Source organism: Mastigoproctus giganteus, chromosome 11 (assembly GCF_048544385.1).
Source record: "Mastigoproctus giganteus isolate SK-2022 chromosome 11, ASM4854438v1, whole genome shotgun sequence".
In the NCBI taxonomy this organism is placed as follows: Eukaryota; Metazoa; Arthropoda; class Arachnida; order Uropygi; family Thelyphonidae; genus Mastigoproctus; species Mastigoproctus giganteus.
In genome coordinates this window covers 150408544-150433330 of record NC_143585.1, presented here as the reverse complement: position 1 = coordinate 150433330, position 24787 = coordinate 150408544, and the positions used below count along the sequence as shown (strand labels likewise).

Here is a 24787-nt window from a genome sequence, read left to right as displayed (position 1 = left end):
TATGATTCATAAATATACAAAACAACAATGGGCCCAACAATGAACCCTGAGGAACACCACTAATAACATTAGTCCAAGTAGAGCAGTATCTATTGATTACCACTCTGTCTCTTCTCTGACTCAACCATCATTTTATCCATTGTAGCAACTTGCATCTAATGCCATCATGCTCCCATTTGTACAGCAGTCTTCCATGTGCAACAGTATCAAAAGCTTTCCTCAAATCCAAGTATATGACATCAAAATTATCTTTTGCATCCAGTTCCCTTGTGACCACATCATAGTATCCAATCAAACTGGTCAGACACGGCATCCCCCTTAATAAAATCTTGCTGTGTCGGAATTATTACTGCTGTCTTGTCTACGTGATTCTGCAATGCTTCTTTAACCAGTAACTCCATTATTTTCTCTGGAACAGAAGTCAAACTAACAGGGCTATAATTACTTGTGTCACCACTTGATTCCCCCCCCTCCCCTGTGAATTGGAGATATATTTGCACATTTCTGGTGCATGTGGACTTCCTCTGAGACCAAGAATGCTCTCAAAATTATGGCTAAGGGTTTGTTTACTTCATTTGCCACCTCCTTTAATATAACTGGATAGATCCCACCTACCCAAGTGACTTTCTTATGTTTAACTTCAACAATTTCTCCTGCACTTTTCTTTACATCCTTTGCCAAAGATTTCTCATAATCTGCCTTCACTTGCCTAACCTCCTTTGTTTTTTAAATACAGACTAGCTGTATCTACCCTATGCTTCTGTTTTGCTTAACAATTTATGTGCATCCAATGCATTTTTCCTCTCTGCCACGAGTCTCATTGTTCATCTGACATAAATTTGGGTCTAAAATTATAACATTATTTTTTAATTAGAACAAAAAACCTAGTAGCTTCCAAAATTACTTCCTTGAATGCTTTCCATTCAGAATTTGCAGTTGTTAACATCATCAGTTGGTCCCACTGTATAGAACTTAAAAAATATCTAAGACCACAGTAGTCACCTTTATGAAAGCAAAAATCTTTCCCTTTAAAAAAAAAAAAAAAAACACCTCATTTACCAACACTCGCTCCAAATGTTTGTCTAGTTCTGCCTTGAATCTATTTAAGTTATCAACTTCTACAACGACAGATGAAAGTTTGTTCCAGCAATCAACAACCTGCTGGCTAAAGGCAAATTTCCACACATCCATCCTACAACTGTCCTTCTTCAATTTGAATTTATGCCCTCTAAGGCGATTATTCTGAGCAAGAGAAAGAATCCCAACAGCACTGAGCATGCTCAAACCATTCAAGGCTTTATACACCTCAATCACATCACCTCACAGGTGCCTAGTCAGCAGTACACTGTGGTCACTGCCACATAATGGTTCCTTTATCTGCAAATTCTTAATACATGAATAATCACTACTGATAATCAGATCAAGAGTGTTGCTCCCTCTCATTGCCCTTTTAACATGCTGCTGTAGAAAACAAACATCCAATAAATTAACAAAAGCCTTGCTAGTGTGCGAGTGACAAAACCACAAGTTCCACTTTATATCTGGGAAGCTACAATCTCCATTAAAAGACTATGATTTACTGGCCCACTATTTCTCTGTATAATTGTTCGTTGTACTCATCAGAGTAATTAGGCCAATAACAAACTCCTACCCTTCTCATTTTCGCTTTCCCATTGCACTATCTGCCCATGTCAGCTGGATGCACTTCCTTGTATTTTACGTGTTTCTTAATTAACAGCATAACTCTTCCTCCCTTCCTATTCTGTCTATCCTTTCTGTACACATTGTACTCCCCAAATTGGCACCTCCGTAGCCAGGTGGGCAGGACCAGCAGTGCGTAGCACACGCTTCTTGATTAGACCAGGGTTTGAGCCCATGCCCACCAAATACAGAGGATGCAGAAAGGTCAGGGAATGACCACCGCATATCCCCGGAGCAATATGGCCTTAGTTGTTAATGCTCGTAAAAACCAAATAACAAACTCCCCAAATTCCGATTCTGCCTCCCTTATATCTCAGTGACACCACATCTCTGATATCCTAACAATATCTGCCTTGGATGTCTTAACCAGCACTTCAAATTCATCAAATTCATTTACTATACTCCTAGGATTGGTGTACATGCAAGAAAACCTGCACCTGTTCATACTTTTAGTTACTCTAACCCAGCCCATGTATTTGCTTGCTTCACGATTCCACATCAACTTGCTTTCCAGGCTGCTGCTCATTCCAATAGCAGCAGTACAAGAATCATTTCTACCTTTGACTGTGGTTACTGTTAATCTATTAGTATGTGAATCTTCCTCCCCCAAGCTAGCAGTTTTCCAACTCACCTAACATTGCCTCAATAGCATCAGCAAATATCCTAGCACCCATTCTATTTAAGTGAATCCCATCCCTGTGGAAGCAATCTCTCCTTTTAACAAGCACAGAGCAGGCTAAGAAAAATTCTACCCCATGAGTCCTGCAAAATCTCTCTAGGGCCGAATTGATTGACAAGGCTCTCATCATATACTCCCTACTATCGCGTCTTTGTAGGATTGCAGACACTTTCAAAATTTAAGTCTAACTCGCGACTTTTATTCAACATTGACCTGTACTTGCTAAGTGAATCCGCAGATCTCCTTCACTTAATGTCATTAGTGCCAACATGTACGTACAGTGATATCACTTTTTGTGCCTTTCAAAGATGATACCTGCTCTACAATGTTATCAACTTTTTACAATGGCAGACATACCCTGGTCTTATTACACCTATCCTTTTTGCGCAATATATTTCCCTAACAATAACTAGCTTCTGTGGGACCAGTGCATTCTGCCCTAAAGATTGTCGCTGTGTTGCCTGCCACACAAATGTGAGCTCTGATATTGAGTCGGGCAGCTGAGAGCTTGATGGGCCCCCCATTTTAATTCCTTCGAGGGCATCTTCCCGACTCTACAAGCTCAAATAGGTGCCCATCAGAGTGCTGAGTTGGTGCCTAATTTCTTCACATTCTCTGCACCTAGCACAGACAAGACACTCTACATAGCTGGATTATGTCCTGCTCGATAGAGATCTGCTAACGTCACATTTTGCACATTTTTTTAAGACTGATGCCTAGGAGAATCGTCCCCTTCGGTTCTCCCCCAGTCCACAGCACTTTCGCTACTTTGCACATATTGTTTTACTGCACTAGGCTGGGGCATGATTTCTGTTTAAATGCAATTTAATTACCAATAAAAATTAAAAGGATTTATAAATTTAACTGATTAATTGCCAATACTATACTAAGCTATTTAGTGTTACATTATACCTTACACTATTAAGTCTGAGATATACATTATGCTATTCAATAACAATACTACACAATCAATCGTATCGATACTACACTATGATGTGGTTACAAAGGAACTGGATGCAAAAAATAATTTTGATATCATATACTTGGATTTCAGGAAAACTTTTGACACTGTTGCACATGGAAGACTACTGTACAAATTGGAGCAGTATGGTATTATGATTAAATTGCTACAATGGATAAAAGGGTGATTCAGTGGGAGAAGACAGAGTGTGGTAATCAATGTACGCTGTTGGGCCCAACGTTCGTTGTTTTTTATATTTATCAATGATATTGATGAAGGTATATTATGCTTAATGTCAAAGTTTGCAGATGATAAAACGGTTGGCAAAATTGTTAATGACTAATAGAGTGTGCTATTGCAACAGGATCTAGAAAATTTGGGCAGATGGGCTGAGAAGTGGCAACTGAAGTTTAACATTGACAAATGAAAAGTACTGCATATGGGTAGAAACAACCCCAGAGAAACGTACCAACTGTGTGGTACTACACTTAGTGTGGTAGAAAATTAAAAAGATCTAGGAGTAATTGTGCAGTCAGATATGAAGTTTTCTGAGGAATGCAGACAGGCTGCCAGAGCAGGTTATGGGGTATGGTCAATGATACACAGGAATTTTGTTTGTAGGGAAGAGGAGGTGATTATCTCTTTGTATAAGTCAATGGTCAAGCCACACCTTGAGTACTGCGTACAGGTCTGGAGGCCTGATTTTAGGAAGGATGTAGAGTTGCTTGAGAGTGTACACAGAATATATAGAAAGGCAACAAGATTGGTGAGAGGTCTTCTTACCAAGAAAGACTTAAGATCAATCAGATCTTAACCCATTCAGGTGTATAAGGCCCTGAATGGGTTAAGCATCCTGAATTCTGATGGGATTCTTCCGTTTCCTCAGAATACAAAGTGGGGGGATAATTCAATTTGAGGAAATACAGTTGTAGAATAGATGTTTAGAAATTTCCGTTTAGCCAGCGAGTGGTTAATTGCTGGAACACACTTCCATCTGCCGTGGACGTTGATAGCTTAAATAAATTCAAGGAGACACTGGACAAATGTTTAGAAAGAATGGATGTGTGAAATTGGATATATTTTTTTAATTGGCTGATGCTAGATAAGCTCATGCGCTTGCTTTCTTGCATCACACACACCTACATTACTACTACTAGTAATAATAATAATAATAATAATAATCACTACCTGTGAATAGAAATCTAAGACACTAGACGGTTACACTGGTGTAAGAAACTAAAACAATTGAAATAAGAGGAGTGTGTAAATCACCCGACCCAAACAATCATGCACATCCATGATGACTGGAATTCATGGATTAGCAGCCCACTCAGTAGCAGAATATTTCTGGATTTTCTAGATAATTGCTCATGATACCATCATCTTAGATAATCACAAGAAATCAATATTCCTGTTCTCATTATTAGCAGTGATTCTTTATGTATTAAGAATTGTTAAATAAAGGAAACACTGGGTTGCAGCAACTGCAGTTTATTTTGTGGGATTTATTTAAAGAAAAAAACCAGTCACCTGGTAAAGGGAAGGAATTTAGTTCAAACAATGGTGATTATTAATTTGATGAATTTGAGGTATTGCTCAAAGCATCAAAGGCGGATATTGTTGGGTTATCAGAGACGTGGTGTCACACAGATATAAGAAATGCAGAACTGGAATTTGGGGAGTCCAACGTCTACAAAAAGGATAGACAGGATAGGAAGGGAGGAGGGCTTATGCTATTAGTTAAGAAACACAAAATCCAAGGAAGTGAAGCCAGTTGACATCGCTGGACAGTGCAGTGTCAAGTCAGTTTGGTGTGACATAAGCATTGGTAGATCAAAATTGAGAGTAGGAGTATGCTATAGGCCTAATGACTCTGATGAGTATAATAAGAAACTGTACAGGGAAATAGAGTGGGCCAGTAAATCAGAGAGTCTTATAATGAGGGATTTTAATTTCCCAGATATTGACTGGAATTTGTGGGTTGTTCACTGACACTCTAGCAAGGCTTTTGTGGATTTATTGGACGATTGTTTTCTACATCAGCATGTTCGGGAGGCAACTAGAGGGATTAATACTCTTGATTTGATTATCAGTAGTGATTCTTCATGCATTAAGAATCTGCAGATAAATGAACCACTAGGTGGCAGTGATCACAGTGCTGAAGTGGGATTTACTCAAAGAGGTAACTACCATCAGGGGTAAAGGGAAGGGTTATTGCTTTCGTAAAGGCGACTATGATGATCTGAGACAGTATTTAAATTCTTTACAGTTGGACCAACTGATGATGTTACCAAGAGCAAATTCAAAATGGGAAGCATTCAAAGAACTTATCTTGGAAGCTACTAGGCTTTACATACCAATTAAGAAATATTGTTCAAGGTTTAGGCCTAAATGAATGTCAGATGAACTAATGAGACATAGGGCAGAGAAGAAAATGCATGGGATACATATAAATTAACACGTGACACAGAAGCCTATGATAGATACAAGTTAATTTGTAACCAAGTTACAAAGTAGGTTAGGCAGGCAAAGGCAGATTACGAGAAATCTTTGGCAAGGGATGCAAAGAAAAACGGCAAAGAGTTCTTTACCTATGTAAACTCTAGAAGGAAGGGGATGAATCAGATTGGTCCACTTGATATTGATGGTTCAACTGTTGATGATCCTGCTCAGGTAGCTAACAAACTAAATGAACATTTTGCATCAACATTCACACATGAGGAGTTATTCAGCGAGGGGAATGCCAGAGGTGTATTCAACTCTGGCCAGTAAGCTAGATAATCTTGTAAGAACTGAGAGTAAAGTGGAGGAGAAATTGTTGAAGATAAACACAAGAAAGGCACCTGGGGTGGATGGGATCTATCCAGTTATATTAAAGGAGGCAGCAAAGGAAGTAAGCAAACCTTTAGCCATAATTATGAGAGCTTCCTTGGACTCAGGGGAGGCATCCATAGACTGGAGATGTGCAAATGTGACCCCAATTCACAAAGGAGGATCAAAGGCTGACACAAGTAATTATAGACCTGTGAGTTTAACTTCTGTTCCAGGACAATTAATGGAGGCACTGGTTAAAGAAGCACTGCAGGATCATCTAGACAAGACTTCATTTATAGCTCGGACATAGCATGGTTTTGTTAAGGGGAAGTCTTGCCTGACCAATTTGATTGGATACTATGATGCAGTCACAAAAGAACTGGATGCAGGGAATAACTTTGATATTATATACCTGAATCTTAGAAAGGCTTTTAATACTGTTGCACATGGAAGACTGCTGCATAAATTGGAGCAGTGTAGCATTGGAGGCAAATTGCTGCTATGGATAAAGGGGTGGTTGAGGGGGAGAAGACAGAGAGTGGTAATCAATGGACACTGCTCATCGTGGACTAATGTTATTAGTGGAGTCAGTGTTGGGTCCATTATTGTTTTCTGTATTTATAAATAATATTGATGATCATATATCAAGCTTGATGTCCAAGTTTGCAGGGTTGTTAAGGACACTACTGATGCTATGCTGCTGCAACAGGATCTGGAAAGGTTGAGGAGATGGGCTGAGATGTGGTAAATGAAGTGTAACATTGACAAATGTAAAGTACTACATATGGAATCAGCAAGCCCAGAGCAATGTATCAACTCTTGGTACTACACTGTTAGTGGTAGAGAATGAAAAGGACCTGGGGGTAATTGTGCAGATAGATATGAAGTTCTCTGAGCAGTGCAGACGGGCTGCAAGAGTAGCTCATGGTGTCTTGTCAATGATATACAGGAATTTTTCTGGCAGGGATAAGGAGGTGATTATTCCCTTGTATAAGGCAAAGTGAGCACAAACTAATCTGTAATGAATTTACTCAGGAGTTTAAACATACTAAAGCATATATGATTCACATGTGTAATAATTCACACATATAAAAATAGTGTGTGCACACCCCAAGTTAGATAATACAATAATCATAAAAAGTATAAAATAATGAATATAAATTGCATAAATAAAGCTGTAAACTACAATATTTAAACTATATAATGATAACACATTAAATGCCAGAACGTGTGTGGGTATGGCAAGGATTTGCCATACCTACGGTAATTTAATCTTGCATTTAATGTGGAAATTAACCTATTGCATAATCCGAAATATAATCAATATTTTATAATTTTAATAATAATAATAACTGATAATATTATTTAGTAATTATAATAATTTTTTAAACTTTATAATCGTTTTATTTATGCGTTTTTAGTTAAGTTTTGCCTCAGTTCCAAGGAGCACCATACAAAAAATTGGGACAAAATTCCTGAAAATGGAAAAAACAAGTATGGTAACAACACCTAACAAAATGCATGCTTCAAGTGGAATGTATTTCAAGTGAAACAGGTCGGTTTTTTGAAAAAAACATCTTGAGTTTTAAATTCTTTCATCTATACCTCTTATGATCATTTAACCTGACAGAACAGTGTCAGTGTGGCATGAACTTTTAAAAGAAGCTCTTGCTATTTTAATATTATGAAAAGAAAAGTAAGGCAACTAATACCAAACTTTGCAGTAACCAACTCATAATATTAGTCCATAAAAGCAGAGGCCATAAAGCCTGTTATCTAACTTCTTTATCCATATTAATATTTAGCCAAAGTTTACAATGTTCCAATTTATATATCAGTTCATGTGGAACAATATCAAAGGCTTCAATGAAATCTAAGAATATAATGAATAATGGCAAAATTCTTTTTTGCATTCAGTTCTTTGCATTGCTTCTTTAAACTATTGAGCGCTATTTTCCCTGGCAAAGAAGTCCTACTTTGGGTCTTAGTTATCCTCTTGATACTTTGAACCACCTTTGTGAATAAGACATTTGTACTTTTGAAACTGTATTCTTCTCAGAAGGTTATAGTAGTATCATACTACTAGAACCGATGACTGTTGTTTACGGATTCTAAACATTCTTTTGAAAATATGCCCTCTAGCAAATCAGTCATTCATAAAGAACTCCTCTGCTTCACCAGATAAAGCAAGAACACAAATTCGTTTGAAATATTAATGCCAGTTCACACTAGTTTTAATTAAATGATACATGTGTATCACATTATTTGTTTAAATAAAATATAAATTTCAAAGGCATACTATAATATGAGTTTAAAATACACTATAAAGTATTGGTGCAAATGAGAATAAGTAACAATAGTCTTCTCTATTAGTGAAGCGTTACTTATTCGAGGTAGTGCAGTACATGGTAATTGTTGTGAAAGTAGTCACAATATGAGATACAATTAAATCAATGCCTTTACGCTACTCGTGTAGTTATTCATTATGAGTTCGCTGTAATTTATAATTACATTATTTGTACAATTGGCAAAAACAATATAAAGTGCAGGCTTCTTTTATTGTTAACAGAAACAGTGAAGCATAACTGCACAATAAAACCAGGGATAACTGATAAATAATGAAATTGTACTTTTTTTTTTTTTGCTATCAGTTCTGGCCTAGCCAGTAAGTAGTTCAAACATCAGCCTACATTACAGGTTATTCTATATTACAGGTATGTCAGGTTATTATTTTTATTTCAGGTTATTAACAGAAGTACTATTAAAACTTAAAACTGTACTCCAGTATAAATTGGAGAACAATTTTATGATCAATTTAGTTATACTGACTAAATGAAAGGAATGAATAAGCAACAAAAAAAAATAAACAAAAAAAAAAAAAAATAAATAAAGTTACCTCTGTCCTCCACTCAGTTCTTGCAAAGACTCTTTCCAAACATCACCAAATGCTACTTTCACTTCTAGTCCATCTAAAACAGTCATGCCTTCTGGAGGAATAAGCTTTGCCCTAGTTCCAGGAAGTAGCATAGAAAAAATTGAACCGAAATCCTGAAAATGGAAATTCAAGTATGGTAACAACATATAAAAATTTTTACAACCTTTATACCTGAAAATACATCACCAAATTTTTATTGTATTTTATTAGGAAAATAACGATAAACTCAATGGGTGTGTGAAAAATATGTGATATGTGCAGTATTGCTAATACTCTCTGATGTGAATTACAGCCTCTGAATTTTAATATCTTCAAACTGCTTTCATGCAATATTTTTATTTTATTTTGTTTTATTATTATTATTTTTTCTATTTGGTAATTTTATGCATATAGGCAGCATGAAATCCACTTTAACACGTCGGAAAATTTTTATCAAAATTGCAATACAGTAAATCCCACTATAGTGCTTTCTGGGAACTATTTTTTTCATATTCTGTCAATATTTTGGTAGATAACTGAATTTTAGTGCTTTTTTTCCTTTTTATTTTCATCTTTTTACCATCTATATGAAGCAGTGGTTCATACGTAAACTGAAAACCTTAATTTTTCATTAAAAATTAAAAATTTTAAGAGCTTATTAATTTACACTGAACACATCTTGAGTGATATAAACATGATAATCATAGTAACACAATTATAATAATGCTGTTGTCTCTTTCTATTTCTCATTTAAAATAACCATTAAACAAGGTCACATACAACCAATGACATTAAGGTTTCCCCATCTTACCCAAGGAATTCAAATAAACATTCTTTCCAGTTTCTGTATGTGTCTGTGAATTATAACCTTCCTGTTCTTCTGTATAAAAAAGAAGACAATGAGTTATCATTTAGCAAAAATAACAAATATTTGTGAACTGTATTTCTAATTACATATTTTGGAATGAGCATACTCCAAAATACTTTTTCATAAGCTCCGTAATCATTACAAATGAGGTTTACCACTTTACCTGCATAAATGAACAGGAACAATAACATTTAACCGAGCTGTTAACTTTGTTCCTGTATTGTTCAATTTTTTTTGCTTCTGTTGACCTGTTTGTTTGTTTGTTATTTGGATTTTAGGAGCATTAGCAACTAAGGCCATATTGCTCTGGGGATATGCGGTGGTCATTCCCTGACCTTTCCGCATCCTCCGTATTTGGTGGTGACGGGCTCGAACCCCGGTCTAATCAAGAAGCGTGTGCTACACACTGCTGCTCCTTCCCACCTGGCTACGGAGGCGCCCCTCTGTTGAACTAGAGTACAATTAATGCTCAATAATCTTTATAGAACTTTTATGTTATGTTTATGACATTTAATTTTAACAAAAGCAATTTTTAACATATTACTCAAGGAATATTTTTTTTCAGGCCAAAAAGCTTTAGCTCATTCTACTAACATAGTGGTATTTACACAAATTTATAGCTTAATTCGAGTTTGTCATTCGACAATGGTACATTTATCTTTAATACAGGCAGTTCTCGCCTTACGACTTTTTTTTTTTTTTCAAAGTATCAAGTATCAACAAAATCAAAAATATGAACATTAATTGCAAAAAATGAATGTTAAACATTCATAAATACCGCATTTCAAACCACACACATAGTTATACAATACAGTGTACTACGCTTTACGATATTAATCTGTTACCATCGTATCGCGAAAATATCATAATGTGAACCCAATTGTTTTTTGTAATTCATTCCACGACCTCGGAAGTTTAAAATTTCACTATATAACTCCCTAAAAGTTCGTTTTTATAGTGTAAATTGTATTAGTTACCAATTCAAACCATTAAACACACTACACGTTCATCATTATTATATGTTATAAGAAGCAATTTTGAACAGCTTTGTGATATTTTTCTAAAGCACATTTCTGGAAGTCACGACCATAAAACAATAAAAACAAATTGCACTTTCCGTTTTATTGGGCTTTTCTGTTACTGCAAGCAATTATAAACGGGTAGTAAAATTGATGTTATTGCATTTGCAAAAATACCGATAGCTGGAATTGTGTAGGTTTTTTCATTATTATGGTGAAATGTGTTTGCCCTTTACTGCAACCTTCAATCATATAAAAAACAAAAATAAAATTTCAGAATCTTCTTTTCATTCCTTTTTTTAAGCTTTGTAAACTTGTTACTCCACACAAATCGTGTTAGTTGCAATTTGTGTGTTCTGTTAAAAAATGCTTATGTATGCTATTGAAATTTATAAAGAAAAGGGAAGATTATCTTGGAAATAAACATCTCTTGAAACATTTCTGAAGAAGATGACTCCTTGTGCAACAAACCAATCAGTGCTGAGCCAATAATGAGTGATCAACGAGTGTGCATTTAGTCGATGATGATGATAAAGAATAAACATTCTTTAACATTTGTAAGTCATAAATAATTTCTCTATTATTATAATTTGCTTGATTTTACAGGCTACGTTTTTATTTATTTGGATAAATCAATCATTGTTTAAACAAACTAATTAGCTAACTAATTTCATTGTTAATAACGTAACTCCTATTTTTAACATTATGTCTATGGGAAATAAATTGCTGCTACGAGCGCGCACACCAGGAACGAATTAACTCAAAGTCGAGAACTACCTGTATTTAATATTTAAGCTGTATTTATAGATTAAATATCAGGCAAAAATATTTTTATAACCGTCTTTCTAAAAAAAAAAAAAAAAAAAATCAGCCAGATCATAATTTTTTCTTCTTTTGATAGAACAATTTCTTAACTTCAACTGAAAAAGTAAAAGTTACTAAGAGCAAATTCTAAGTAGGAAGCACTGTTTGAAGCTCTACAGAGTTTCTAAAACTTGTGAATATCAATTAAATGTTACTTATAGAGGCAGGGAAAGTTTCCTTGCACTTATTACTCATCATGTAAACCTTTATATATAAATGTTATTCCTTTATTTGCATTTAAATTATGTATATATACATTCTATATACATTCTATATAGAATGTATATAGAATTCTATATATAGAATCTATATACATTCTTACTTGTTTGTATCACAATTTCTTTTTAATGGGATAAATACTGGTTTTGGTACTAGTCAACCTACTGATATCTGTGCCTTCAACTAGATAAATTTTCTGGTCATCGTCTCCTTGGTTACTTGGATTGAAGGGGATTTAATATTTTGTTGATTTTCCAATTGTAGCAGATATTGTGGACTTCTGCATTACTTCACTTTGGTGAGAAAAACCGGAGTGAAAATTTATATTCATTAGTCATTAACATTAGTACCACTTGCCTACTGAATGTGTTCTGACACTGCAGTAATTAATGGGTTTCATAAAAGTGCAGAGATGGAAGTGAAACTTACACAAAATGCCAAAAACTAAAAGGGTAAGGATAGCAGAAATACAAAAAGTTGTAGGTGTAAAAAAAAAAAGGAACGAATATGAATATCCTATATGTTATGAATTAAGAGAATTATAGGCTGAATTGAAAATGGGACTTTTAAATAAAACAGGGCTATGGAAATTACTAATCAATTAATTAGTCTAATAATAAAATTAATTTCAAACAAATTCTTGAACATAATTATTTTTAATCATTAGAAATCATTTCATAACTGTTGGTGTTTTTAGTCTTGGTTTTAAAGGGGATGGAAATTGCCTATTCGATGAAGAATACCATGCTAACAAAAGTTATGGCCTAACATAGAAAAAGGGAATAAAAGTGGTCACATGAAAACTGAGTTCTGTGATGAAATGAGCTAAAACAGTTCAACACAGAGGTGCCATACTGTCAATTTAACTTCTACACAATTCATGCCTCAGCAAGAAAATTCATCACAATAAAGGTATAACTATGCAGCATACCAATAAAGGTGATATGGTTGTAGTTAGTATTCAGTAAATAAAACTGAATATTTAAGTAAACTTCAGTCTTGCTTTCTGAACAAATTATTTGAATTAGTAAAACTTTTAGTTGAAGCTATATTATTTCTGCATCCTTATTAACAGATATTAAAGAAATTTCAGTTAAAAATGATAAACACTGTTGTAAAATAAGAATTATAATATGGCTCTGTTAAAAGAATTAAAGGTAAAATATGGCTTTGTTAAAAGAATTAAAGGTAAAATATGGCTTTGTTAAAATAATTAAAGGCTAGAACACATAACACTCTCACCCTGTTTAGTTAGATTAAAATACATAAAGAGGATAGACCTATCAAGTAACTGCATCATACAGGAACTCTGCCTTATCATCATCATTAGCATACTATATACCACACTGTTAAACTCCATCAGGATATGGAGAATTTTTCAATTAAAAAGACAGATTTAAAAAATAATAATATTAGAAATGAGACATTGAGGATATTACCTTGAAAGTTGAGGGTATTACTCTCTAATGATTAAACTGTTAAAGTGAGAAACAGAATTCCTGGATTGGATTTTATTTGAATTAGCAAAACTTTTAGTTAAAGTTATATTATACAGCTTCTTTTGAAAATAAATTATATGGGCAGATTTAAGGATTACCAAAGGGGTCCCTTGTTAGTTACATTTATCCAAGATTAAGCAAACATATTTACAGCTTTTCATCCTGGAAGTCATGTATTATGACAGTTATATCAATAACATTTTGTGCATAACAGAGACACATTGAATAATAGATATTTTGGAAGTAATTAATAATATACACTCTAGTTTGAAATTTATCTCGAAGAATCTAAATGATGCTTTATAACTTTTTTTTTTTTTAAATCTTACTCCGAATAGAACAGAAGGTTGATTGATTGATTGATTTATGAGTTCTTGGTGCAAGAGCTACTGTGGCTAAAATGCACCTTGAAGGTTTTATACGACAGTATCAATGTATTTCATCAGGGCCAACTGTGCTGTGTTTCATCTGTAGCAGAGTTTGTTTTAGTTCTGCTACTGTGAGCGGCAAGTTGTATTGTTCACTATTTTTGGTGGAAAAGTTTAGATTCGTTTTTTTGGCCTCATTCTTGTGAGTTTTGAAAGTAGTCAGGTATGCAAAATTAGCAGATGTATTGGCAAAATTTTCACCAAGCACGTTGACAATATCTAAGGAATTTATAACCAACTGCCCTTTCCAATTCAGTAATGGGGTGGGGTTTATTTGGGAACTGTTTGTCATCTTTCTGATCTTCTTCCAGACAAGTGTAGTTGATGTGGAACTGGTTACAGTGGATGCAAATTTCATCCAAGTCACTTTTTTGCTGATTTCGTGTACTTTCCTGACCTTAGCTCTGGCTCTCTTGAATTGGATTAGATTAGATAAGATTAGATTATCTGTTGTTGGATTTTGCGAAAGAGGTTCCAGGCTCTATTCCTTTGTTTTTTTAGCTTCCTCACACTCACTATTCCACCACGGTTTTGGATACATTCTAATGTTAGCAGGAGTTTTGGGAATTGTCTTTTAGGCTGCTTTGTATTGGTTCTTGTTTAATAATATTGCAATCTAATTCGTTAGTATCCTGAAAGTTTCCCAATCCGCATCATATATTTTCCATTTGGGATGTCTGCTGGCTTGGCATGGAGCTTTCTTCATGATTTTCAAGAATATGGGGTAGTGATCACTGCCCAACGGATTCTCATACACTGTCCATTGAATCATCGGATAGAGTGTGTGGGGGAACAGAATGATAAGTCTATTGCAGAGCTGCTTTTTGATGGCAGGTGGAAATATGTATGTACCATCATTCAGAATCATGATGTCGTTCTCAACTATTATTTTCTCGATTTGTTTACCCTTCTGGTCTATTTTGGGATCGCCCCATAGTGTGATGTGGAGAGGGTAGTTCAGCAATCAGTGCTTCAAAATCTGTCAAGTAGAGTTCTTGACTAGGAGGTAGATATATTGAGGTTACGGTAATATCGAAGCCTATTGCTAGACGGACTGCAACTGCTTCTAAGGGGATGTTCAATGGTTATTTTTTATTTTTTTATTTATTTATTATTTTTTTTTTTTTAGGAGCATTAGCAACTAAAGCCATATTGCTCCAGGGATATGCGGTGGTCATTCCCTGACCTTTCCGCATCATCCGTATTTGGCGGTCACAGGCTCGAACCCCGGTCTAATCAAGAAGCGTGTGCTACACACTGCCGCTCCTGTCCACATGGCTATGGAGGCGCCATGTTCAATGGTATTGCTTGAGATGGCTCATGTCTATTGACTAATATTGCAACTCCCCCTCGCTTTGGTCCATCCAATATGTGGTCCTTTCTGAATATGGTATAGTTTTTAATGGTACAGTTGTCCTGTAATTTCAAATAAGTTTCTTGTAGGCAGATGCTTAGAGGATGATACTGAGTAATGAGGTCTATAATATCATTAATGTTTGCCCAGAAACCTTGACAGTTCCACTGGATAATTATATCTGTCATTTCAGTTTAGATTATTCCTCAGACTGGTTCCTCGGGGCTGTTTTCATTTTGTGTGTGTGTGTGTGTGTGTGTGTGTGTTTTTTTTGTTAGTTGCTGACGCATCGGCTTCTGTGGCCATAATGCACCTCCCAAAGTTTTTTTTTGCATTTTACTCTGATCCAAGTCCAAGGTTGGATTAAAACCTCCAACCTTTGGGTTGCCACGCAGGCAGGCACTTTAGCCACCTGGCTAGCCTGGCCGACTGTTTTCACTTTGTCTGCAGTGGTTTTGTCTTTCTTTGGAAAATACGGTCTTCCTGTATCCATTTCTTCTTCTGCAAAAATTTCAAGGACAGGGTCCACTCCTGCCAATTTCCATGATTTCCAGCTCCTGAACATCCATTTGTTCTGTAATCTTTGTTTCTGTATTACTTTTCTTTTATTCTTACATTTTCTGCCATTATCCAGGGGAAAAGATAGAGGTGTATTAACCATTTTTTCTTGTAGTTTTTGTGGAGGAGAAGATTTGTAAAATTCACATGCCCATTCTGAAATTGATTCTCTTGGGGGAATTGAGACATCTGTTTGTGTTCCACAGCATTTTGAATTAGGAATTCTCATTTCCGGGCTCTTTTTGGTTGTGGTGACTTGAGCATAAGAAGGTTTATTTTCTAGATTTATTGTAATTGCTTTTTTCACTTCCTGATATGTATTCTTTTTTATTTTTGTATTCTTTTGTACACTTATGATTTCCAGCTGTGCAAGTAGAAGTGAGATGTTATTGGGATCCACAGTTTGCACATGTTGTTTTTCCTCTACATACAGTTTGTGAGTGTCCAAACTTCTGGCAGTTGAAACAACAGAGAGGATTTGGGATGTACGGTCTAATATTGCAATGGAGATATCCTGCTTTTACTGATCTGGGAGGTTTCAGTGTGTTGAAAGTGAGTATCAGGTTTCTGGTGGGGTTTGACAATCCATTCTTTTTTAATTGTAATTCTTTTGACATTTATTACTCCTTGTTTCCTGGAGTTTGCTTTTAATTTCATCTTCAGGTACGTTTAGGAGGTCCCATTCCGTTATTACACCTTTTGACGTATTTAAGGTATTGTGAGGGGATACCGTTACTGGTATTCCTGCAAAAGTTGTCATTTGCAACAGTCTTTTGGAATGTTTAGTGTGGGCTGTCTCTACTAAAATATCACATAATTTTAATCTCTTAACATTTTTTGGTGGACCAGCATAACTCTCAAGATTCTTTTGTATGATAAAGAGTGAAAATTGGCCTACCGATTTCTCATTATTTGAATGTATTATTAGGTATGCTGGTGCATTTAAGGTGTTTATGTCAGTTTTCATTCTCTTTGTGGAGACAGAGTCATTTCTGTTACCTTTTCTATTCTAGATGTATCTCCAAGGGAAACAGATACTTCATGTCTTGGATCGGTCACATTTGGATCCGTCAACCCAGTGGGTTTCTGGGTATTGGAGTCAGTTTGTTTGCTCCATTTCTCCCTGGAAGGGAGAGCTTCCCCCCTACAAGTTACTGGCCCAGCCACGTGGAGGCAGGAGCAGTGCCACCCTGTGACCACACACCAGGAGGTTAGTAATTAAAATATATACAAGAAAAGAAAAGTGAAAGAGAAGGCTGCTTTCCTTTTTAATCTAGTAAAGTTTCTTTCTTTACTATAGATTATTTAAGTGTGTGTTAATAAATACTTTAAATAAGGAAACGATTTCTACTTCAAGAAAGACCGCTAATTCAGAGCAAAGTCACTTGATCACAGAATCGCTTGGCACCTGGGGCCTAGAACAGAAGGATGTTCTTGTCAGTGTAAGATCAATACAACCACTCCCTGACTTACATAAGGGTCTGTTTGTTGGAGTAATGCTGAAATTTCATGCACTTAATGCCTCCACAAACTTGAATTTGGCAGAGATTAAATGTTTCTTGCTTCTATTTAATTTTATCAATATTTTTCTGAAAATTTAAATATAATTAAGAAAGTTCATTAAACTGATTATTTTTAGTGGCAAAAACACATGCATAATTTGCAACTATTATTAAAAATGTAGACCTGAAATTAATAAGCATTAAATCTACTGGTAAAACATTATGCAGTAATACAGTAAAAGCATAATTAAAAAAAAACCAAATACTTTTTTCAAATATTAAAATTAAAAGCTGAGGCAGTCAGGGGGGATGGGATGTCAATCTTGTTACAAATGTGGGCGATACTACTGTAGGGTTAATGCATATTTTACTGTGATGCATAACTATTCAAGATCTGGCAGATGACTGAAAAAGAGAATTGATTTATACAGGGAATATATGATTAAGCACGAATTTTGAAAGCAAAAAATAGAAGACTTATACATCAGAATATATGATATCTAAAATTAGGATTTGGACATATTAGTATAGTTACACAATGAAATTTTCTTTAGCATCTGATAAAGCTTGTAAATACAAAAAATTTCCACGAGCAAATAAATTTTATTGATTGCTAATGTTATATGACATCAATTTTTAATCCTGTATGTGTCATGTTTTAAGTTTCCTTTGTATATAATGAGTGGTCACTTTATTAGGTACACCTACACCTTCCATGAAATGGAACACTTCTTCAGTAATAGCATTATGTTCATACTATGTGATAAAAAACATGCAGGCAGATACACAAGAATGCTGAACGTTTTATGTGTGACCCAGTGCAAGAATAGCCAAAAGATTCAAGTGACTTTGAATTTGACACATTAGTCAGATGTTTGTTTGTTGCTGTTTGTTATTTGGAGCATTAGCAACTAAGGCCATATTGCTCTGGAGATATGTGGTGGTCATTCCCTATTAGTCAGATGTGCTGGTACGAGTATCTTGGAAATTGCAACCCTGCCGTAGTTTCCACATATGAATGTGTCTGAAGTGTATTGAGATTGGCCCAATAACCAAATCATATCGAGTCATAGTTGGTCTTATGATCAGAAATAGTGCATTTATACAAGACTAATGGAGGTTGGTTGCCATTGGTTGCTTACCTTGCACAAAACTTGTGGAGGGAAACAGAGAAGGTACAGTCAGTCATATAACCCAGCACAATTGTAGTAACTAAAGGGGCATTTTAGAATGTACAACTTTCCATTCCCTGTTAAAGATGGGGTATTGCAGCTAAAGAGAAAACTGGGATCTTCTTCTGTCAGCAAAAAATAAAATGCATGGTTACGGTGGGCTGAGAACATCTCCACTGGACAGTGGTGGGTTTGAAAGATGTTGCCCTTTGTGATGAATCCTGGTTCCTGCTGTTCACACTGATGGATCAGACTATGATGAAAACAACACATTTCGTGGATCTTTCTAGCCATGTGTCAGCAATGCAGGCTAGTGGTGATGGCATTGTAATTGTGTGGAGAGCATTTTAACAGGGTATGATGAACCCCTTGATACCAGTGCAACGTTTGGCTGCCACAAGTTCTGGAAATTGTTTCAACTAGTTGCATCCCTTCATGGCTGCATTCTATCTATCTGCAAATGGGTTCTTCCAACAAGATAATACACCACATCACAAGGCCAGAATTGTACAGAACTGATTCCAGGAACCTGATAACAAATTCAGCCTATTGCAGTGGCTTCCTGACCTTCCAGTCTGAGTACCTATGAGATGAGGTGGATTGAGTTGTTTGGAGCAGGAATCTGCAGCCATTCAATTTGCAACAACTGTGAAAAGCAAATTAAGTCTACATGGACCAGCATCTCCATGCCATGCTATTGACACCTCATTGAGTCTGTGACATAATGAATCCAGCCTTTTCTGAGAACTAAAAGAGAATGTACTTGCTTGTATGTAGGAGTAGCTAATGAATTGGCTACTCTGTGTACTTATGCAGCAGTTGTATATTTTATGTGGGTGAAACATGACTGTAGGGATTGAAATTCCGTTTAATTAAATGTTTCTTGCCCATTCCTCCCAGTTGATTCAAGAGAATAAAATTTTGTCATGTAAAAGAAATGACCTTATTCCCACCCCCCAATCTTGCATGTTTCTTTGATGCTGGTCTTTTTAAGATCTCTAAGGCATTTTTTTCAGAAGTACTTTCTAAAGCACTTCTGATAAAAATGTGTGCATTTATTGGCTCTTAGGGCAGAACAGGATATTGGTGGTTTTCCTCATTCACAGGAAAGGGAAATAAAATCATATTTATATTTAAAATATAATAATAATCAACTAGGGGGCTTCGCTTGCCAACTCGTGCTCACTGTGCTGAACCTAAATTGCAATATGATACTTCAGTGTTTTTTTTTTTTTTATCAGGATCATGTGAAGATCTTACGTTACGCCTGAGCCGTTTCACAGTTTGCCGAGTTTCGGTCTGTTCTTCGTCCATATTAGCTACTCGCTTCTGGTCACTTTGATTTTCCACTTTCTCTCTCGTCATTGAACTTGTTCTCTGATTAGTTTGTAATCTTTTGGCATGTTTCTCTCTATATTTCAGTGCAGATTCTTGACATCATTGTTTTCTCTCGGAATCAGTGATTTTAAATCTAGGTCGCGGCATTGTGTTAATTACTACATTAGCAAATCAAATGTCATGAATTCCAGACACCCATCAAAACACACTGATCAATATCTAATCAGGAAATGACCTATGTAATTATTTACCTGTGCGTTTGTAGTGAAAAATTGCTCCGCCCACTTGTACCAGGTGACCAACATTCCTCTTCTCACATTCTCAAGGTCGAATAAATATTACCAAGAGGAAAACTTTTTTTTTAATGTATAGTTTGTTGTTTGTTTTTTTTGGAGCATTAGCATCTAAGGCTATATTGCTACTGGGATATGCGGTGTTCATTTCCTGACCTTTCCGCATCCTCCGTATTTGGTGGTCACGGCTTGAACCCCGGTCTAATCAAAAAGCGTGTGCTACAAACTGTTGCTCCTGCCCACCTGCTACAGAGGTGCCCTTAATGTATAGAGAGATATTGAGTAAGTAAGTGGTCTAATTGTGGTACTGAGGTTAATGTATGAAGCCACAAGTAAGACGGATTCAGGTTTGAGCCTATATAACATGCATGGTGTCTTGTGAATTATGGTGCTGGATGCCCGCCCTCAATTCAGAAAGTAATGCCTCTTCTTGCATAACTTCTGAAGCAATTAGAGATAAATCAGAAAAAGAAAAACACACCTGTAGATAAAACAAAAGTTATCCCTAATGCAATATATTATTTTTCTATGTATGCCTCATCTAACTCAATACATTTCATCCAGTGCATAACAAGTTCTTACATATTTCTCAAGTAAATTTCTTTTGGTTGAGAGATTAATAATTTCTTCATAGCTGCCTTAACTTATTTATCAGTGTCATGTCTGTTGCCTTGAAGGCATTCTTTTAAGATTTAAGTTTTGTTAAGAGGAGAGACTGCGTCTACAGGGATGGGATACACTTAAATAGAACAGGTGCAAGAGCGTTTGCTGATGCTATCAAGGCAGTGTTAGGTGGGTCGGAAAACTACTAGCTTGGGGGATTCACAGGATAAAAGATCAACAATAGCTGCAGGCAGGAAGAGATGCAAGTGATTCTTGCAATGCTTCTATTAGATTGGAGGGTGAGGTGCTGAGGTTTTCAGGGACTGGTAGCAGTCATCATGGAACAAATAAATACATGGGCTGTGTTACGGTAACTAAGAATGAGAACTAAGGTGCATGTATACTTGCATGTACACCAATGCTAGGAGTATAGTAAATAAATTTGATAAACTTGAAGTGCTGGTCAAGATATTAAAGGCAGATATTGTTAGGATATCAGAGACATGGTGTCACACAGATATAAACAGTGCAGAATTGGAATTTGGGGAGTACAATGTGTAGAGAAAGGATAGACAGGACAGGAAGGGAGGAGGGATTATGTTGTTAGTTAAGAAACACATAAAATCTAATGAAATGCATCCAGTTGACATAGATGGACAGTGCAATTCTGAGTCAGTTTGGTGTGACATAAGCACTGGGGAAGCAACAATGAGAGTTGGAGTATGTTATAGGCCTAATGACTCTAATGAGTACAACGAACAATTGTACAGAGAAATAGAGTGGGCCAGTAAATCAGAATGTCTAATAATGGGGAATTTTAACTTCCCTGATATTGACTGGAACCATTGTTCACTCGCACACTAGCAAGACTTTTTTGGATTTATTGGATGATTGTTTTCTGCAGAAACATGTTCGAGAGGTAACCAGAGAGAGAGTATTTGTGCATTAAGAATTTGCAGATAAAGGAACCATTGGATGGCAGCGATCACAGTGTACTGATGAGGGAAAAAAAAAAGCCAACCTTTAGCCACGACTAATCACACACCGATTAGCTTTACTTCTTTTCTACAGAAAATAATATAATCGCTGATTAAAGAAGTAATGTAGGACCATCTGTAGGATCAGTGCAGATGAGCTGCTAGGATAGCTCACAGGATTTTGTCATTGACATATAGAAATTTTGCCAGCATGGACAAGGAGTTGATTCTTCTGTTACATAAGGTAATGGTAAGGCAACATCATAAGCACTGCATACAGGTCTGAAAGCAGGAAGAGCAATGAGATTAATAAGAGGAACAGTGGATACTTTTACCAGTAAAGACTACAGTTTTGCGAATTATAACATAAAGAGCCTAGGGAGCAATTTAACTGAGGTGTTTAAGGCTTTGAATAGATCAAATAAGCACATCAGATGGGCATAAATTCAAATTGGAATAGGATGGTTGCAGAATAGATATGCAGAAATTTGGAAAGTATCCCCCCGCCTCTGATGATGCACAATCTTTCTTATATCGTCAACAACTACTAATACTAATATAATATATCAGCACACCAGATATACTGCTTCTAGCTGGACTCCTTGAACATTCTTTAGGGAAAAGACCAAGCAAATTAAAAATGGAAAAAAACCTACAATTTTTTTTTATTAAAAAGTGAATACAACACAACCTCATTAATATAAAGTTCAAGGAACTTAAATTTTCAGGTTATATAAACCAAAAATTTGAAAATCTGGTGTGTTTTCAGTGTTACATATCTATTAACTTAAGCTTTAGCCTACAATAATAAAAAGAATGTTTTGTTCAGTTTTCATTTACAAGAGAAGCCATAAGGAAAGAAACAGTATAACTGACATAAAAATATATAATTAGTATCAGCTAAACTAGTAAAAGCAGCATCACAGTATTAATATGAAATGAAAGTTATTATTGTTATTATTTGGTTTTTAGGCGCATATTGCTCCGGGATATGCGGTGATCATTCCCTGACCTTTCCGCATCCTCCATATTTGGTGGTGACGGGCTCGTACCCTGGTCTAATCAAGAAGCTTATGCTACGCACTGCTGCTCCTTCCCACCTGGCTACGGAGGCGCCATGAAATGAAAGTTGAAACCAATTAACGCTAATAAATTAATCAATTTAAAGGAATAATACAATTTCATGTTCAAGTATGCCTTACATGCATTCTTAAGTTCAGTACAGACATTTTAGCTTTGCATAGAGAAAATTCAATTCAACCGGTAAGAACAGTAACTAAGTTTAATAAACAGTAACTAAGATTAAGTAAATTAATAAACAGTAACTAAGATTAAGTAAATTAATAAACAGTAACTAAGATTAAGTAAATTAATAAACAGTAACTAAGATTAAGTAAATTAATAAAAGCTTTCAAGATTAAGTGCCTCTTTGTCAGCTGTGGTAATACTACTAATATTAAGTAGTAATACTACTAATACTAATACTGTGGTAATACTACTAATACTACTAACTAATAATATTAAGAGTAGGAGACCGGCAGAATTACTTAACAAGTACAGGTCACTGTTGAACAAAAGCCGAGAATTAGGGTTGAATTTGAAAGTGTCTGCAATTCTGCCCAGACACGATAGGAGTGAGTATATGATGAGAGCCTTGTCGATCAATTCGGCCCTGGAAAGATTGTGCAAAGCTCAAGGGGTAGAATTTTTTTCAGCCTGGACTGTACTTGTTAACAGGAGAGATTGCTTCTACAGGGATGGGATACACTTAAATAGAAAGGGTGCAAGAATATTTGCTGATGCTATCGAGGCAGTGTTAGGTGGGTCGGAAAACTGCTAGCTTGGGGGGGGACAAAGACCAATAGATTGACAGTAGCCACTGGCAGAGGTGAAAGAGATTCTTGCACTGCTTCTATTAGAATGAGCAGAAGCCTGAAAAACAAGATGCATGGTATTGCAGAGACTGCTGGGAGCCATTGCGGTACAAGTAAACACATGGGTTGTGTTAGGGTAGCTAAGAATAGAAACAGGTGCAGGTATACTTGCGTGTACACCAATGCTAGGAGTTTAGTAAATAAATTTGATGAATTTGAGGTATTGCTCAAAACATCAAAGGCAGATATTGTGGGGATTTCAGGGACGTGGTGTCACACAGATATAACGGATGCAGAACTGCAATTTGGGGAGTACAACGTCTACAGAAAGGATAGACAGGATAGGAAGGGGGAGGGGTTATGCTATTAGTTAAGAATCACATAAAAACCAAGGAAGTGAAGCCAGTCGACATCGCTGGACAGTGCAGTGTTGAGTCAGTTTGGTGTGACATAAGCATTGGGAGATCAAAATTGAGAGTAGGAGTGTGCTATAGGCCTAATGACTCTGATGAGTATAATAAGGAACTGTACAGGGAAATAGAGTGGGCCAGTAAATCAGAGAGTCTTATAATGGGAGATTTTAATTTCCCAGATATTGACTGGAATTTGGGGCTGGTTACTCACACACTAGCAGGGCTTTTGTGGATTTATTGGATGATTGTTTTCTACATCAGCATGTTCGGGAGGCAACTACAGGGAGTAATACTCTTGATTTGATTATCAGCAGTGATTCTTCATGCATTAAGAATCTGCAGATAAATGAACCACTAGGTGGCAGTGATCACAGTGTGCTGAAGTGGGATTTACTCAAAGAGGTAACTACCATTAGGGGGTAAAGGGAAGGGTTATTGCTTCCGTAAAGGCGACTACGATGGACTGAGACAGTATTTAAATTCTATACAGTGGGACCAACTGATGATGTTACCAACAGCAAATTCAAAATGGGAAGCATTCAAAGAACTTATCTTGGAAGCTACTAGGCTTTACATACCAACTAAGAAATATTGTTCGAGGTTTAGGCCAAAATGGATGTCAGATGAACTAATGAGGCATATGGCAGAGAAGAAAAATGCATGGGATACTTACAAATTAACACATGACACAGAAGCCTATGATAGATACAGGTTGATATGCAACCAAGTTACAAAGG

The 24787-nt window shown here is 36.0% G+C and overlaps 1 protein-coding gene across 1 annotated transcript in view; it reads right to left on the bottom strand.

Annotated features, from left to right (window-relative positions):
* SMC2 (structural maintenance of chromosomes 2) overlaps positions 1-24787 on the bottom strand; it is a 640522-nt gene that overhangs the window by 47394 nt on the left and 568341 nt on the right. Inside the window, exon 21 of the mRNA XM_090385021.1 lies at positions 9052-9203. Coding sequence (XP_090241147.1) covers positions 9052-9203 — 152 coding nt within the window. The remainder of the gene's footprint in view (positions 1-9051; positions 9204-24787) is intronic.